We start from the raw sequence: 13,053 nt of genomic DNA, 5'->3' as shown, positions 1-13,053 counted from the left end.
GCTGAGTTTCTCAAGGCCAATTCCACTTATTTGAAACTTCATTCAACGAGCCAAACCGAAACTATGCAAGATCCCACGGAACTATTTCTCGCTTCAGAAAGTACAGTACTAGATAAGAAAGTTGGCGGCGAATTGATTATTTGCAACGGGCAGCGGCTAGCAATGAATACGCCGAGTCCTATAAAGGATAAGAAAGTTTTTCATTGGCAAGCGTCTCGCGCGCTTTCCTTCGAGTCCCATCGGAGTCTTTCTCTCCTTCTTTCTTTCTTTCTCTCCCTCCCTCTCTCTCTCTCTCTCTCTCTCTCTCTAGACTTTCTCGGCGTAAAGTTAAGCTTTGCTAGCTGCAGGTGAGCTTCCATTGTTGGACGTATTTTAGCCGGTAGTTTAAAATTTTAAGGCGAACGGTCGTTAAATTAGGCGGTTCCCTCTTTCGAGGGACTGAAGAACGTGTCCGGATAATTGCAGCTCTCGCGTTTCCTGGCTTCCTGGCTTTCCAGCTAGCTAGGCTTTGAGGATTCAGTCTCTGGATTGTGATTGTCGTAAGACCCCCTTAACCCACATAATGCTGTCGAGTGTTCGCGTAACTGGGCGTGTCTCGACGCTTCCGCGCATCCAAGCCCTCCACCAAGAACCAGCTTCCCCTTTCTCTCTCTCTCTCTCTCTCTCTCCCTCTTTTATTCAATGATTCATTCACTCTCTCATTTCTTAGCTCTTAGCATCGCGAACCGACCCTACGCTGCCTCTATCTTCAATGCTTTCCATGAAAACTAACTCGCGAGGTGCTCGTTAAAAAACTAATCTCTTTAGTGAACTCGCAAGGAGCCTCTATAGTTCATCCAGAGAGTTCACTTACTCGAACAGCTTGCTAAAACTGCCTTGGATGGATGGAATTGCTTGCTTGCCTGCTTCCTTCCTTTCCTCGTCCCGTCACCCACTATGTAATTAACTAATTACCCAGTTTTAATCGATCAATATTGATTCCACTTACATATATGTATAAAACTATCTCTTTCCTCTTCAGTCAACAGGGCTCAATATTCTTTCGTTATAATTCTTCAAAAATTATCCATTAAATCTTTCTCGATTCACTACTTCTGTCGAAATGTCCAAACCGAAAACTCTGTTAATTTTAAATTAATTTATCAGAGGAAAAGTTCCAGCTTCGTTTCTTTTTTCAAATAGGGTCTTGATTCTTTTCGATCGCTGTCTTTTTTAGTTTCCTTTTTCATTAACTTTTTCAGTTAGCCGGCTAAGGCCTGAACTTGCAATAATTCGTTCAGTTCACCGGCTCCGATGGGAATCACTGGGTCGTTTTTCTCGTAACGTAGAATACTGCTAAAGTATATAGGATACACCGTGTCGTCCTACCAACTTGTATCCTGCCACTGTCCGACATTCGATTCCTCTGGCTGCAGAAAACGATCCCAGAGATATTCTCCCGGGTGACATAAACGTCCTATTTAATTACGGGATATACAACCCCGTCAAATTCGAATAAGAGACTACTAGTACCTACCTCCGATTCGACGAGCAAAAAGAAAATCTCTGATCCTCTCGTGTTAACATTCGTTACATAAAACGTTTCTAATAAAATTATCGCGTGGTCGTTGGTTGATCGATACTCGATTATCGATTAGTCAAACCTATTCTTATTCTTCGTTTAAGTCGATTTTACCGTGTTTTTTTTAATCATACGTTTCAACAGTTTCCTTCGTCACACAGAGAAAGTATATATAAGAGTGAATATTCCAGGAGTTAATAATTCTTCATCAAGTTTTATCCACTGTAATTTCAGCTTCCTCGTAGGGAATTCGAATGTCACACGGGATTTGCTTTTTCTTTTTGGTCAAGTTTCACGCGATCGTGTTCACGAAACGACGCTACATTCTTTTCAATTAATCGTTTTTGCGAGAGAACCGATACTCGCTTTAGCTATTATCACGCGTACATTTTCCTCGACGCTCTCGTAGCCAATACCGCATTTGCCCGCCCGCGTCTGGCTACAAAGTTTCGATGTACTTCGTCAATGAAAGCTCCGAGCTAATTAAAGTTTTCCGAACGCAGCTCCCTCGAGTCACTGTCCTGAGAAAGATGCTCAAGTTATCTCGCCTGATTTTCGAATAATGCTGCATAGACCTTGTTACTTCTACCTTCTACTTCCTCCCTTGTGTCGGCGTTAATCAATGATGCTGGAAACTACGATAAGCAAATCATAATACTCCCGTAACGTTATATATCACGAAATTACGGATTCATTGTTACAATGAAAAACTTTCTTATAGCTCAGTTTGCAAATTCCTTCAATTTTGAATATGTTCAGAACTCGATAAAAATTATTATGCCTAATAATTCAACTGACTTTTTAACTTGATTTTATAGTCCATTAAAGTTTTTAATATCATGTAGAATTTTAAATTGCAGCCGGATGAGAGATTGGTATTATTTTTTTTTTGATAGTACAGCGACTGCGTTATATAACTATATAATATTTCCCCAAGTACATACCATACGTCAGATTGGGGAACGTGGGGTCATTTTTCCTCGCACTTCCCTATATGTCCCTGTCTATAGTACCTGTCGGCTTATCGCTCGGCTCAACCGTGCGTCAGATTGCCTCTGAGTTTACAATGAAAGTTTTCGAATTATTAGAGAAATTATAGGAAATATCTATAGAGAGAGAGCGCTGGCTAGTTCATCCAGATTCCACGTTCATTCGAAAATATTGAATTGTCGCGAATAAAGAATTCCTTCAATATTTCATTTTTTTCGTGTACAGCTCCAATTTTGATGACAGTAGAAAGAGTATCGACCATCATTGTTAGTAAAATTGTCGGTAAAATTTGCTGCTGTAGCCCACAGAGCTGCTGCATAGTCGACACATGCACGTGTCGTGGTATTGTCGACATGTATGTAGTTACGTCTATATATGTATATGTCGCCCGCCGGTAGATGGTGAATGAAAATACGTCAAAATCTAGCGAATAGAATTAATCGGGCTTAAGGTTTGCATATTCGTATTGCGTCAAATATTTTGTAATTATATATATATATATATATATTGCTGTAAGTTTTAGTGTAGATTCATAACGTTTGCTTAAAAACTTAACATATCAAAGTTTCCTTGAAATTCAATCGCGTTTTAATTTATATATTCCTATACTGATTTTGGAAAATTGATCAGAAAGCTTGTGCAGTGGGGTTGGCAATATTAGAATGTGCCTACAATCACGAAATGTGTTTCTTACGAGAGAACGAGATTTTTCTTCTTACAGCGCTATCGCATTCGTCTCGTTTTCTTTGTCCGTATACATTTGTTAACTCCCACATCACCTAATGTCAGCGAGGAAATTTTTCGCTGCGCAAGTTACGCTCTACTCAAATAAATACGAGGAGCTAAGTAAGTGCAGCTGCTGGTTAGCTGTAGCTTTTGAGCGTAATTTCTATTCAGTTTGTACCCATACACCCTTGCCAGCATTTTCTATGCATTTACCTTGCTAGTTCGTTTATAGTAAGACGCTATCTAATTTTTCTTAAATTTCTATCTTCTTTCCTACGAATTTTCCTACCTTTTCTCTTAATTATTTTCGTAAAATTTCCGTGAAAATACATTACTTCATTTCGCTGTAAGACGGACGATCAACGAGAGCAATTCTCGCTTTTATTTGTCATTATTCGCGAAATTATCAATCATGTTGGATGCTATGTCCATTGATTGATAATAATTGTCTTCCGAGCGTTTGGATAAAAACGTTTCCGCGATATTTTTCCGATAAAATGTAAATGAGACCGATCAGCGTACATGTTGCAAGAGCGATGCTCATATCGTGCGATGAGAACGGATTATTGTTGAGAATAGAAGACTCATATAATATAGATCGTGCACGTGCCGGACCATCGGTCTGTCAATATTAATGTACCGAAAGTGAATATATATAAATTCTATTTTCCGGATGAGTGCGTCATTTGCACGATAGCTCCGACGATTAATCTTGTATTAACGAGAATTCATTGGTCCACCGTATGGCGATATTACCGCGAGTACAATATTATCGACTTGTTCGTTGTTTGTTCCATTGTATCCTATCTTTGCCGACAGAACGGGTGATCACTTTTACCACTATATATTCAAATATCAAAGAGCTTTATAATATTATCAGTCTGTGAAATGCATCATAATTTCTAGCATCAAACAAATTATATCCGTGCAACCACCAACTTTGCATCTCCGTTCATATTTCGCAGCTAAATAATCAGCTCTTAAAAACTTTCCTATACCTTTCCTAGCTGCAACCACCAATTATCATTCTAACGACACGACTGCTGTTCAAATTGGATGGAAAATATGGATTTTATGAGATGGTAGCTCGAAGCTTTTGTATATCAATTCTCCGTCACTCAATGCCATATCTAATTGTGTTCGAGTTTACACCTAATTCAAGCTTTGTGTTTCTCATTGAAGTACGTGAGTAACGTTGTAAAGAAAAATGTTTCAATCGAAAGTAAAACAATTATAGGATGGTTGTGAGTTTTATACTTGCTTAATTAGATAATTTTGAGGAAACTTTTGTGGTGTGGAGGTTGTTTACCTTTGGTGAGGAGTGTGTAGTAGATTTTCGCGTGAGAGATAAGAGTTGAGAGAGAGAGAGAGAGTGGGGGGAGGGGGGGATAAGGGGGGGAGAAAACAGGTTGAAGCAAAGTGCTCGGGTGTACTAACAGTCGTAACAGAATAACGAGACGTAGGGAGAGGGCGCGGAAGATTGTGGAGGAAATCGGATTAGACTTTGAAAGGATACTGAAGACGACTCGCATTAAGGGAAACCTGGGAAGAGTAGAGGTTCTGGGTTAAGGCACTCATTGTTTGGTGCATCGTAAGTAATTGTCGCTGCGTTTTGTCGAAACCTTCCAATCCGCCTGATATCCGCAATAACAATTATTTATTTTCCCTTCAAATAACTTTTCCAATGGAAGGACTAACAATTTGCTTTCATACATTAAAATTAGTTTAATCAAACTTTTCTAGATTATTCAAATCTTATAGTTAAAGAGCATTTGGCAAATATAGATTAATCGATCGAAAGATACATTTAATTGCAGTGTTATAATTATAATAAGTAAGGCATGCTATTGGAGAGATAGAATTATAATTCCATTTCTGCAGTATTAACTGTTCATGTAAATTCCCGAATTTTACACACCAAATTTCAGATCTACATTAAATCTACGAAACTTTTCAAGTAAAGGGGTCGGCAATTATTGAAGGTTTTTTTTAATGGGCAAAAATAATAATCATTTAATCATAAGACTTGTTACAAATTGAACATTTCCTCCATTTTTATAATAAAAGCAAGATTTCACGAAAACATATACATATATTTTCCTGCTTTAAAATTATCCAGCCAGTCAGACCTAGATAAGATTTGTAGCAAATTTATCAAATTAAGGAATATGAGTATTATCAATAGTTGAAAATAATGACGAATAGGGTTTACTATATATATATAATAACACGTTATTTGAGATAACACACATATACACACACAGACAGGACTAAAAATGATCGAAGATTTGATTCTATATTGCAGTTATTCTGAGTCGAAGCTTAAATTATCCATAGAGCTACGAAACTATTACATTTAAGTAAGATCATAGTTAATCAATTATACTAAATATATACAAAGGCAGCCTGACATAGATACACACATACTTAGCAATGTGAAATATCTAATAATGTAGAAAGTCAAGCTTTGGGAATTTATGGGTTGAAGAGTAACTGCGAGAAACTAAAGAAGCGTTGACATCTAACGTCAGAATTATTACGAACTATGATATTACGTACTAAAAGAAATTCCAGAGATGAAAAATATGTTATAGAATTTTATAATTTTAATGTAGGCCTACACATTTCCACAGAAGGTCAATTAAAATTTAGGCTCGAAAATTTAATTTTAATTCTAAAATATCTTCAGTGAAAAATCCTGCTAAAAGTCCATAAAGTCTTATTGCCGTTGAAACACTGGCGTTCTTTTTATGAAGGGATTTTATATATTTTTTTTCATATACGCATCCAAGATGATTTAAGGTTTAGAAAGAATTCTAAAAGATTAATGTAGAGCTTGTAGAATTCAATAAACCTAAATAAGGGTTTTTCGGGCTTTTAGGAACTAATGTAAGACTAAAATTTTAACTCGTGAGGATTGAGGGCATAATGTTTTGTTCATAACAGGAATAATAAGCTTCCATGCTGTAATATGACGCTAATATGAGATTAAATATGAAAGTTTTAAGAGGTTTTCATGAAAATTAAGTAGTGGTAAAAATATTATGAGGGAAATTTTCGTTTATTTATACCAAAACTTTATTATCAGTAAGTTATAATTAATTTGAGATTATAGTATTTCGATTTTAATATAATATTAAGCACTAGAATAATTTAATTGAACAATTTCTTCATTAATAATATAATAAAAACGTATCTATTATTTGTCTGATAAATATGTATAGGAAGGAATTTTGCTCACTTACTTAAAGTAAAGAGAAACTCTTCGCGTGACGGTTAAATAGATCCAATCGAAGTTCAAAACGTTAATTCGTTTAGCGTATAATTTGGCATGGAACGTTCCGTATGGTTCGACAAAGTAGTAAGATTGGAGTGCAGAGGGAACGGTAAGGACTGAAACTGGTGAGGTGAGGTTAACGGGCAAATGGGGTCTCGATGCTTACCCGACTTCATCGAGCACGAAGCTCACGAAGGTATGCATAATCGAACGTCCACGCTTCATCCGAACTTGCCGCTAACTATATATATATATATACATATATATATATATCCAACGAAAATGCTCATTCTTCTTTTACCTCCTTCTCGAACCCCTAGCTTTCTGATACTATCCAAAAATGGCCGAGTTTCATCGATATTACGTGTCGAACAAAATGAAAACTCTCGTCCAGCTCGGGAAATCGTAAAAATCGAACGGGAACTATCGAATTTCATTGTTCGACTTTGAATAGCTCAATATATCAATCCAAGTGAACCTAGAGTGATTTAAATTAACACTGGTCATAGGAAACACTGAATTGCTCGTATAGTATAGTATACTGCTTCCATTCCCCATCGCCATGTTTTTGATTTCTTTCCGGTCATTTTACTTGAAATTTTTAATCATTCGGCAAAGCATTCCCGTGATCTCTCACGATTTACATAGGTGTATGAGTATCAATGTAGTTTGTGCGAAAAGCCAGAGGCCCGAACTCTCTCGGGAGGGGATATTTCGGAAGTTCGTAAGATGTAATTATTCACTGCTGATTCCTTTATAATAATGACAAATGACTGTGAGCCCTTTTAGCGAGTTCCGTTTCCGGGGGCGCAAACGACGTTGCGACGAAACTGCTGCAGGTGCTAATAGTTTCTCTGAGATCTGTCGTAATGCAACAGCATGCAGCGAGCATTCTCGCACCTACCATCTAACGCGACTTAAGATCTAATGATTCTTTAACTCCCTGCCGTATCCAAGTTTCGCGTGAAATACGAAGCCCTAGACGAGTACCGAATTTAAGCTAGCGTAAGATGCTTCAACTAACAGAATATCAGATATCCTTTTGTACCTCATACTTCCTTAATTTACGAGCAAAATCTAAAATAAATCTTTTCGCTTCAAGGAAAATTCCATTAGTGCAATATAAATCAATTACCTATAGCGTCGCTTGTTCCATCGCTGGAAAATTATTTCTTGGTCGCAGCAACTGAAAAATTCCTACATACGGTGTGACTCGGTTATTTCATATGAAAAACTGAAACCTATATAGTATATATAATATACAGAAGGATAAAATTGCAACACATGTGGAGATTTTTACGAAATTTTTTTGCTTTCTGCAGGTATCTTGGGTCCGGAGACGAGGGGAGGAGCTTCATCTGCTCACCTTCGACGTTCACATATACTCGAGCGACTCTAGATTCTCGTTAGCTTACAAGAAGCCGAATGATTGGCGTTTGCTGCTGCAGTCTGCGACGGAGCGAGACGCCGGCCTTTACGAGTGTCAAGTCAGCGCCCATCCCCCATTAATCAGGACGGTCTACCTTTCAGTGTCCGGTGAGTCAAGTGATTTCTAATCTCGCAGTTTTCGACCACCAATATAGTGTCCTTTCGTGTGGAGCTCTCTGTTTGCTCAAAGCTTTCATGCAAAACTTCCCTTGGCTTTCCCTCTCAATATATCTGTAATGGGCGCAAGTACACAGTCGCCTGCCTAAACTTATGACCCATTCGTAATCAAATTCAAATAAAAATACGATCTACGAGCAATGTAACCATAATCCAATGCACTGCATAATTAATGGCTGGTAAGGGAAATCGATTGATTTTTAAGAAGCGTCGCGCCTCTCTGGCTTTATAACTTTCTTGGAAACCTGAGTGGAAAATAAAGTAGTCGTTTGGCGTTGGAGTTCGATAGGGTGCCCTCTCGACTATCAGAAGAGGGTTAATGAGAATTTTAAGTGGCTGATTTGAAAATGTCGTCTACATCGTAGTAAGTGTTATCAATTTCACGAGATTGCAAGCGAAGATTCCTACAGCTGCTTTCATGGGACCTGACCTGCGAAACCCGTACGTGTAAGGTTAACGTTTTATCTCAGTTCTGTCGAGAACACTCTACCGATAGTTACTCGATTCACCTATCGCGATTTTACCATAGTAATCCATTAATATAATACATGGTCGATATAATTTCCGTGCGCTTGTGTTTAAGTCGATTTTAACGCCGCAGGGAATACGTCGAGCAGTACGTAATGCAAAACGTCTCTGCTCAGTCAATTGTTTCTCAAATTTCCAAGAAGCCGACAATTGCGTATAAATTATAACATGCATATACGCAGTTGAAAATTCTAATTATTTTGGTTCTCTAGTTTAATATAAGAATTCTCTGTTATAGAAAATATACAAATAATTTCATTCTGTCAGATTTAACACGCGCTATAAATAATCTACGAGCACTATGCATAATCTTTGATCAAAACACCGGGGAAAAGACTGTTACAATTATATCACGCAAAGTTTTCATTAATGATGAAGTTGCAAAAAAGTGGCTTAAATAATTCACGGCATGAAACAAGATGGAGTGCGTTATAATCCCAAATGATAATTCTATAATTTGCGTATAGGAATGAACGCCTTCTCGAATCAGATAAAAGTTAATGTAATTGAATTTGTTGAGATTTTGGAAGGAGCGTGAGGATTGCTTGGCCATTATAGTCCCATAATCTAGCTAGGTTCTCGGTAAATCCTTGGCGAAAGTATCCCGAGAGATGTATAATCCTGGATGGTCAGTAGCAGAGGGTGGTTGGTAGCTTGATAACCGGTAACCGGTAGCTGTGCGCACGCGTGCTGATTCGAATTTTCGCCCGGCCATAAATCACGAAAGCTCGTGTCGTTAGGGTCGTCCCTGTCGTGGCATAATGGCGATCGTCGGAGCCGGTAACGATGTCCTCGTGGCATCCTCGTCCTCCGGTCTATGTACGTTCCTTAATTGGAGTCTACCTCCACACCCCCACTTCAATTTCTCTCGCCACCTATGCGAAGCCGACGTATAATCAATGTATATGTGCCTACTCTCCAATAATACTTTATCCCCGATTCTCCCATGCTCCTCCCCCCCCCCCTCTTCCCCTTCCACTATAACTGCTATCCAATTTATTTGCTATACTATATGTTGCCCGACTAACACTGTACACTTGACCCATGGTTGGACTAGGTCGTACCACAAACAGCTTCTCCGTTACACGGCAAATTTCTCACCAAGCTTTTATACGTATACATTCTTGGCAAATTGAAACGCTTAAAAATTGACGCTCGAGTAGTCAACGAATTCTCAACGGTTCTTATGCAGAGAATGATCGAAGTGGTTCTCCAATGAAAAGCACTCTAGGTAGATGGGCTTAAAACTTTTACCTAGTTTCGGCGGGTGTGTTTCTTGGTCGTGAAAAAATAAAAATACAAATATTAACCCTCGAGGAAAGTCGAAGGATGCAGTTACGAACGTGGGAAATTTTCTTGATAATAAGTATAATACCTAGAAGTCGCGGCTTGGCACACCTTTAAGTGTTTTTAAAGACGATGTTGGTGAATTTCCTATGTGACTTTGTCGGGGTACTACCAGAATATCACAGGTCACTTCGTGTATTCGCGCGACGTTATACGTTTAATTTGATTACTGCGGCTGATATTTTTTCAGTCGTTATTTATAATACCTGCCCCCGTTTGTCTTGACATATATCGCGTCACCATTTTCTTTGGCAGCTCACTTTGTTCAACTCGCGAGATTAATTATACTCGCCAAGATTTCTAAGCTGAAAATTATCTGGCGCCTTTCTTCGCGCTTATCGCATGCCCGAATGGAGTAAAACTTAACGCGTAATAAAGATGGCTCGGAAGGATAAAGTTCTTTTCTTATTTTTCTCTTCGACAGTTTTGCTCGACTGCGTCTGCTCTTTCCATTCTTTTTCCTTTTCCTTTTCTTTCTATTTTTTACCTTTCATCACTCAAAAATGACCAACGATGACAGGAAATGCACCATTTGGTTAAGTACCGTAGCGTACGGATATAAATATATTTAAGAGCTGAACAATCAGTCTTTGTTGCACGAAGGTATTCTTCATTCACGGTCAATATATGATAGACTTGTAGAAGCATTGTGAAATATTTGACGCCAATAGAGGAGATACAGTCCTGGCAGAATAAAATTCTCGAATTCTACAATGAATAACCGGTAAAGTCGATATTTTTTTCTTGTCTTTTTTAACGTTGCTTGTGAATAAAACTTCAGTTTCCACGTCAGACTATTATTATTTCAAATAAATATTAATCTGACTTATTTCGAACGTTTCCATATAGAACAGGCAACCTATTGTATTGAAGCTAAGCGTAAATGAAATTAAACTCAATATGCATTGCAGCAGATGACGAAGAAAGTCGGGGGATTAGGGACGGGAGAAGCCGATTATCCATCATCGTCATTGTCGTCTTTATCGTCAAGAAAGCATCTCGTAATTACTTCCGTTAGCCTTCAAGCAATATAATTTCCCGAACACAAACTCCTTTCTACCAATGCCATTAAATACTTTTCATGGTCCTCGATTGAGAAGGGTACACCAGTCTGTTTTCAAACGATAGTTTTTCCTATACGATTTTTAAAAAAAATATGTACTCGCTTGCTTTTAAACGATGGTTTACAATATCAGTGCAATATACAGCCACGGAAGTCAGCAACGTGAATTTTTTAATAATCGTGAGGCTTGTAAAATAGTTGTATTGCACTTTGGCGGAAGGAAAAAATTGTTAGTACAGATCAATATTGCGGTATGTGAAAATATTTTTCGTTTCGCTGCGAATTCGAGTTAGTAATGATTTCCTTTGAGGGAATACGTTCGTTCGTTAGTGGCAAAAGCTTCCCGGCCTTTTCTGACTTTTTTCCATTCGACTTCCGGATGACAGCGAGTGAGTTTCGACCACAGTACCGGCCATTAAAGCTAAATTTGTTATAAATGTTAGAAGTTTTTCCGGGAAGCGCGAGCTCGTTTTATTCTTGACCGATACGTAACAATATTTACCTCGCCGGTTGGTCGCGACTATTCCAATTATTATTTCATGGTGATATGTGTGACCTTCAACGTAAACAGCCTGCAATCGCTGTTTTCTATCATTCCGATTGTAGTTAACGAACAAATCAGTTTTTAATTTGCCTTACATTCGTTTGACCCTCCACTATTTTTTTGGTATGCGTCACTGCTGCTGACATTGCCAATAAAAGCTGTTTATACTATAAACACTATTTCCAATTATTGTGGATCATCCAATAGCTGGAACAGTGGAACCGTCAATCGCAAATAATCAATTGAAATTTTGAAAATTGTTCGAATACCGCGGATGGACGGAAATGAGGCTAACTTTAATTAACGCGAATAACACGTATAACTCGTAAATTACATTTACACAAGACTAATTATAATTGGTATGGCTCGGCGTCCTATCTTCGTCCTCTTCATCCTTCTCCATCTCCGCTTTCACTTGACTTTCCTACTCTTCTTCTGCTTTTTCGAAAAGTTGTTGCCATAATTAATTTGCGTTAAATAAATGTCTGGACCATACTCCTGTTGCGGATTTGTAATTGCAGTTGGACCTTTAGCTTTCGCGAATTTCTGCCTTTTATATACACACAAATTCGCTCTTAGAAAGTTAGCAATATTACGTCTGGCTATGGCAACCACTTGAGGATATCGCAATTAATGGGATCAGTTCTCTCAAAAATTAAACCGTTTATGCAATATCGTAACATAAATTTTCCTTTCTTCAAAAACTCAAGTGTACCCTTTTGAGTCTTTTTATCTAGCAATTCTCCGTAGAATGCCATTGACTACGAAGTTACGATTTATTTATTATTTTAACCTACCGGTCGTTTCTCAGATAAATGGTATTAGCTCTCCCATATGTTTTAGATAAATGCATTATAACAAATTGCCGCAGGAATTTAATTGATATCTTGAAAAAATGGTCACGAGAGATTGATGAAATTACCAAATTCATAAAGCAGCGGTAAGTTTGGACCAATAAATTAGAAAGCGATAAAAATAGGGTTTTATCATTTATATGGCCAACTACTTTTACCATTTAAAATTAAAGTCAATTATGAGCGGCTTAAAGAAGCTTATCCTGACACTCCCTGGCAAACTTTGTATGCCATAATTAATTCGCGTTAAATAAACGTTGAAGGCAAGTTCTTGTTGCGGATTCGCAATTGGAACCGAGCAACGGGAGGTCTTGAATGTGTGGTCGACACGCACAAATTTGGCTCCGGTTGAAATTTACGAAATAACGTCTGAGCCAGAGCCGAGCGCAGTCAGTATACTCTCGAGGGCGTTGAGCCCTGCAACCGGAGAGCTTCATTTCTGGCACCCGTTCAAATAGTTAGGAACTTAAAATTCGCGCTTTTTCGGATCGCAAATTACCCCACCCCATCCCTTCTCCACCCACTCGTACTTTTCACCCTTTCCTCTTTTTTCATCCT

At 38.2% G+C, this 13,053-nt stretch overlaps 1 protein-coding gene across 3 annotated transcripts in view; it reads left to right on the top strand.

The window, feature by feature from the left end:
- The window catches only part of dpr14 (defective proboscis extension response 14), a 130,050-nt gene that overhangs the window by 49,635 nt on the left and 67,362 nt on the right, over window positions 1–13,053 (top strand). For all 3 annotated transcript variants that reach the window (XM_066746680.1, XM_066746679.1, XM_066746681.1), the window contains exon 5: window positions 7,877–8,090. In XM_066746680.1, coding sequence (XP_066602777.1) covers window positions 7,877–8,090 — 214 coding nt within the window. The remainder of the gene's footprint in view (window positions 1–7,876; window positions 8,091–13,053) is intronic.

The sequence above is a fragment of the Prorops nasuta genome, unplaced genomic scaffold, assembly GCF_024137725.1.
Source record: "Prorops nasuta isolate Cenicafe-Biocafe unplaced genomic scaffold, Cenicafe_Pnas_1.2 PNAS00003, whole genome shotgun sequence".
NCBI lineage: Eukaryota > Metazoa > Arthropoda > Insecta > Hymenoptera > Bethylidae > Prorops > Prorops nasuta.
This window is presented reverse-complemented; position numbering and strand designations above follow the sequence as displayed.